The 4838-nt window shown below is 42.6% G+C and overlaps 1 protein-coding gene across 1 annotated transcript; it reads left to right on the top strand.

Moving 5' to 3' along the window:
* Positions 1 to 1352, top strand: LOC308363529 (coiled-coil domain-containing protein 127-like; the record flags this gene model as incomplete). Its single annotated transcript, XM_080836334.1, has 2 exons — positions 1 to 115; positions 898 to 1352. 2 exons carry the CDS (start codon positions 1 to 3, stop codon positions 1350 to 1352), a joined length of 570 nt encoding a protein of 189 aa, XP_080692460.1.
* Positions 1353 to 4838: the final 3486 nt, after the last annotated feature.

Raw genomic sequence — 4838 nt, 5'->3', positions numbered from 1 at the left:
ATGAACAACTTGAACAACCCAGACTGGAACATAAGCCCCGACCAGGGGGAAGGTGGGGGTAACAGCAAGTGGAATTATGCCCTCCTGGTGCCCATGCTGGGCCTCGCTGCATTTCGTAAGTACACTAAGTCCAAAACAATTTCCCTGGAAATAGTCTAAATTATCACCAAGCATTGAAGGACATTTGAAGGGCATTCTGTCAGATGAGAAGTAGTTGTGAGAATATTTTTGTATTTGATGAACATGAATTAACTCATAAGTATGAAAAGCCTCACTCAAAAAAGTTGAAAAACAATACCAAACAGGCTGGCTGCTGAGAGGTGGACAGCCTATTTGTAAACGAGATTAATTGACTTTGCCATGAGGATCCTAGGAAATGGGAGTGGTGCCAAACACACAGAAAACGAGAGAGAGAGAAAGTAAGAGAGAGAGAGATAGAGAGAGAAAGAGAGAGAGTTAGAGAATGGGGTTAGTTCTAATTGGCCTTGGAGAACAGCCAAAACACAAGAGAGTCTAGGTTCCATCAAAATGACTGACCAGTTATTCATACAGTGAGATCGAGCTTATCCATGAACCATCTCCTTATTGTGGCTTAATGGCTACAAACGACTTCAGATCTACACATGAGGCCTTTTGACTCTTGATTGTGGAATTTCAAAAAAGTAGCTGGTTTTCGCCACAACATAGTTTCACCTGCTATTTCCAGTGAAGGTGGGAAAGTGGTCTGTTGCAATTAAACCCTCCACCAAAAACATGACAGTGTGGTGCTGTAACACAAGATGATTTTAAAACACCACACATACACACCAATTAAAGAGAGCCTCGTCATCCACAAACCTGAAGATATGTAGAGGTAGAAATGTATTTATTGTAACCGTTTTCCCATCATCTGTACAGGATCGATTTGGTCTAGAGAGATCCGCAAGGAGACAGTACGGCTTGAGATGGAGATAGATATGGAGCGCAGGCGTGCCCAAGGATTAGAGCAGGCCTCGGCCTTCCAGAGACAGCAGTTTCTGAATGAGAAGCAGAAAGCTGTCCTAGGGCAGGTGGAGGAAAAGCTGATGGAGAGGCAGAGCATCTTCTGCAGCTACGTGGTGTCCAGGGATAAGAGGCGGGCGATTGAGAAAGACCTGCTGGTAATGGCTCGTGAGCCTCCCCTTGCTCAACTGGGCATAGATGACGGTCTCAGAAACATCTTTAGAAATGACCACAAGTGTGCAGAGATCCAGAACACAAACAAGCACAGGAACGGAAGTCTGATGTGGGTCTATCTGAAGTTCTGGAAGCAGCAGATGGAACAACAGAAGACTCAGGCGCCTCTGGTGGCTACACAGCCAACTGAGAAATAACATGATCAGGAGGATATTGTGACCTAAATTATGTAATTATGGTTGGATTTTTTGTTAGGATAGCAAGGGTGGCGGGAACCCCAGTGGCCAACTGGCTGTCGACAGCCGCAACACGTGTCGTATGCTGTACCCGGGATCCGTAAAGACTTTTCCTTCACAGTACAACATGTGCTGTCTGTAGCCCAGTTCTATTGATATCTGGAATTTGTATGTGTTTTGTTGTGGTGAGTTATGTTTAGGTATTTTGGCTGGCTTGGTGCATGGGGAATTTTAGTTAAACAAACATAGTAAGGGTGGCAGGATACAATAGTGCACAACTGGCTGGCAACAGGCGCAACACACATGCTGTACCCGGGATCCATAAAGGCCTCCTTCGCAGTACAACACGCGCTGTCTGTAGCCCACTTCTGCTAACACTACAACATGGCCAACAAGAAGAAGTGAATAATGTTGCGACGGGTGATGGGTTTTAGACGCAATTATTCATGACTATAGGATGCACTAAAGAGGAATGTGTTTAGTCTCGATTTGAATATGGAAAGAGTGTCTGCATCTTGGATGGAATCATTTTGATATTTACACCACTATATCAATAAAAACATTCTTAACATTTTTCATATTGTATAAGCCATATTTTGTGTGTACCTGGATTTAATTGATTTGCCCTGCAGAACTAATGTTTTTTACTGTGAGCAGTTCCCTTTTTGGTTTAGTATGTGACCAGTATCTACACATGAACCGCACATGCAAACAAGATTTGAAAAGGAATTCAACTTTGTAATTCTGGTAAATTCCTTTTGGAGGATATATTGCAAGTCACTTCCCTTTAAAAGGTAAGCCTATTAAAGGCAAGAATGTTAAATAGGAAATTGGAGTAGGAGTCCCTTTGACAGTTTCTTAACATTCAAACCAACCACAATTTCTCGTATTAAAGCAGCAATACCGAGTTCTGTTACAAAACTAGTAAGCTAACTACCTAGAAGGCATTGCAAACACCACCAGCACACTGATAGAAGATTGCCAACACACTAACTGCTGTCTTTTGGCAGTTTATCTGGCAATGTGATGCGTGTGAAAGCTCTTCTTCCATTTTTGCAGGGTGTACCAGCCCGTCACACAGAACTACATAGGGCATTTCCTGGATGGCTAGTGGGGAAGATACCAGTCTTAATCTGTCCTTCACATGACCATATGCTATCAAAATGAATTTGATGATGGTACCTAAACTAGTCGCCTATAAAACCATATCTCAAAAAGTGTCAAATTGTTGCAGTGTTACTTTAACATGCAAACCAACCACAATTTCTCGTAGTAAAGTTCAAACATTGCTATAGTGTTTGGTTACTGTACACAGTGCATGCCAAAATTTTGTCATAATAACCTGACAGAAAAATATTGCCATTCATACCACAGTTACATAGCTAATTTCAAAATGACTTGATGATGCTCCCAAGACACATACGGTCAGTTGTGTGTATAAAAAAATGCCAACTTCACAAACTACTCTCTGTTTGGTTTGAATATATATTGTCATTGTGCACGCTAATGTTGTGGCAGTCCACGAGAAGATGATCTGGAAAGAGTTTCTAGCAGGATGTTTGCAACATTTTGTACATCAATTACCAATTTACTCCATAGGGCTCAGTTCAGCTGCAGGGCCTGTAGAGGGCAGCACTGGCATTCATATATTCATTTGTTGAGAGAGGCATTTTCAAGTCAGGGACACTGACGGTTCATGGTCAGAAACTGATAAATGTAAACATTTAAAAAAGAAAAACAAGTTGGAATCACATAGATTTTTATTATTTATTTTCTACATCAGGATTACATTGTTATCTGGTGTGGTTATTAGGAGGTGGACAACTGGACGTTATAGCTTTGCAACTCCATAAGGACATCAAATGGGCTACTGTTTTGGAAGACCAGAGAAGGGCAGGAGGCTGAGAAAGAGACGGTACCATCTCATTAACTAATAGTCCACAGTAATCGTGCGGCCTCAGAGTGTTCCCTTACTCGTCCCATTCAGCGGGTCTTCTCCATCTTCCCCTGCCATACAAACAGCAGCCAATCCCCAGTGCCCTCTCTAAATATTGCAGCAGCTAGTCTTTCTCCATACTGCTGACACCTTTGTAATCTATAAACCCAGGAGGCTGGCTCTAGTTGCACTTGACATTAGTCCCTCATCACCCCTGGGTATCCAAAAAAAAAAGCCCAAGTCATCCTATACACAGTAGCCAGGTTACCGTTGACATGAAACAACCGTTGTCCTGGTACCCGGAGACATGCTTCCTCCCATTTCAGAAATTCAGTGGTCTGCCTCAAGCAGCTGGCTGCAATCAACAGCATTACTTAGGGTTAAATGTATACATTTGTGTACAGATATAGTAGATCTATTTCTAATCATTTACAAGGATATATACATTCAAGATTCGCTGCAGGCAAGACATCTGCACAAAACATATCACTGTCACACTAATAACAGCAATATGTATTTATATGTACACATTATATTTATAAATATATATATTTGCTATAGATGTGTAATTATATATATATATATATATAATTACACACACACACACACACACATATTCATATATGTATATAACATTTCTCCTTTTATCTAACCCAACAGATGAGACAGCTCATCATACTTTCTCGTAGTTGGCTGCAACAATGGAACAACAGAATGACAGTTAGCCAACTAGTATGGTTGAGGCCACCACAAAGTAATTTGCACAACTTCACATTTCTATAGCAACATGATACAGCATAAAGAGAAGGGGGCACAGCCTCAGATCGAACAGGAAGCGAGTATCAGCACAGGAATAGGATGCTATCATCACAGGTGTTCGGAGTATAGTCACTACAGTATGTGCTTCAGGACAGTGTGCTACATGTCATGAAAAGGCTGGTGGGTGAAGGGCCACACCTTGCCTCATGCTACACTTTCACTTTTGTTTTAGTTTGTTTGGTTGCTTTTGCCTCATGGAGCAATTTCCCTTCATATCTTTATTAATTCGAGTGCTTTGGTTTGTGATTGTGCACGAGGTCACTTGAAACGTAGACAATGCCACCTGTAATGGATATTCGTATGGGGTGAGGGGGGCATCATGATTCCAGGTTCTGGGACAGCAGCCCCTACTCGGCAGAGGAACAGAGCAGAAATGATGACATCTGCCCAAACCATCTTGTCCAAAAGGACCAACAGATGATCAGCACTCAAGCAATCCTGAAAACTCCTCGGGACGAGAGAAGCTTCAATTCCCTCGCACTTGGACACGAGTCCCACACACAAAGCAATACACATGGATGGATAGCGAGGGCAGAACACCACAAGGGGCTCTTGCGCTCTTGATGAGTGGGTCTCCGAGGAGCCAGGAGAGGGATGTGTGATTTAGGTCTGGGAGGTTGCTGATATACTCTGGGGCCCAGAAGAGCCTTTTATTTGTACAGAGTCAGGAGGAGCTGCGTGGGAGGCGTGGC

The sequence above is a fragment of the Sprattus sprattus genome (assembly GCF_963457725.1).
Source record: "Sprattus sprattus genome assembly, chromosome: 4".
Classification (NCBI taxonomy): domain Eukaryota; kingdom Metazoa; phylum Chordata; class Actinopteri; order Clupeiformes; family Clupeidae; genus Sprattus; species Sprattus sprattus.
The sequence above is the reverse complement of the archived record's forward strand: the minus strand, read 5'-3'. Positions and strand labels throughout refer to the sequence as shown.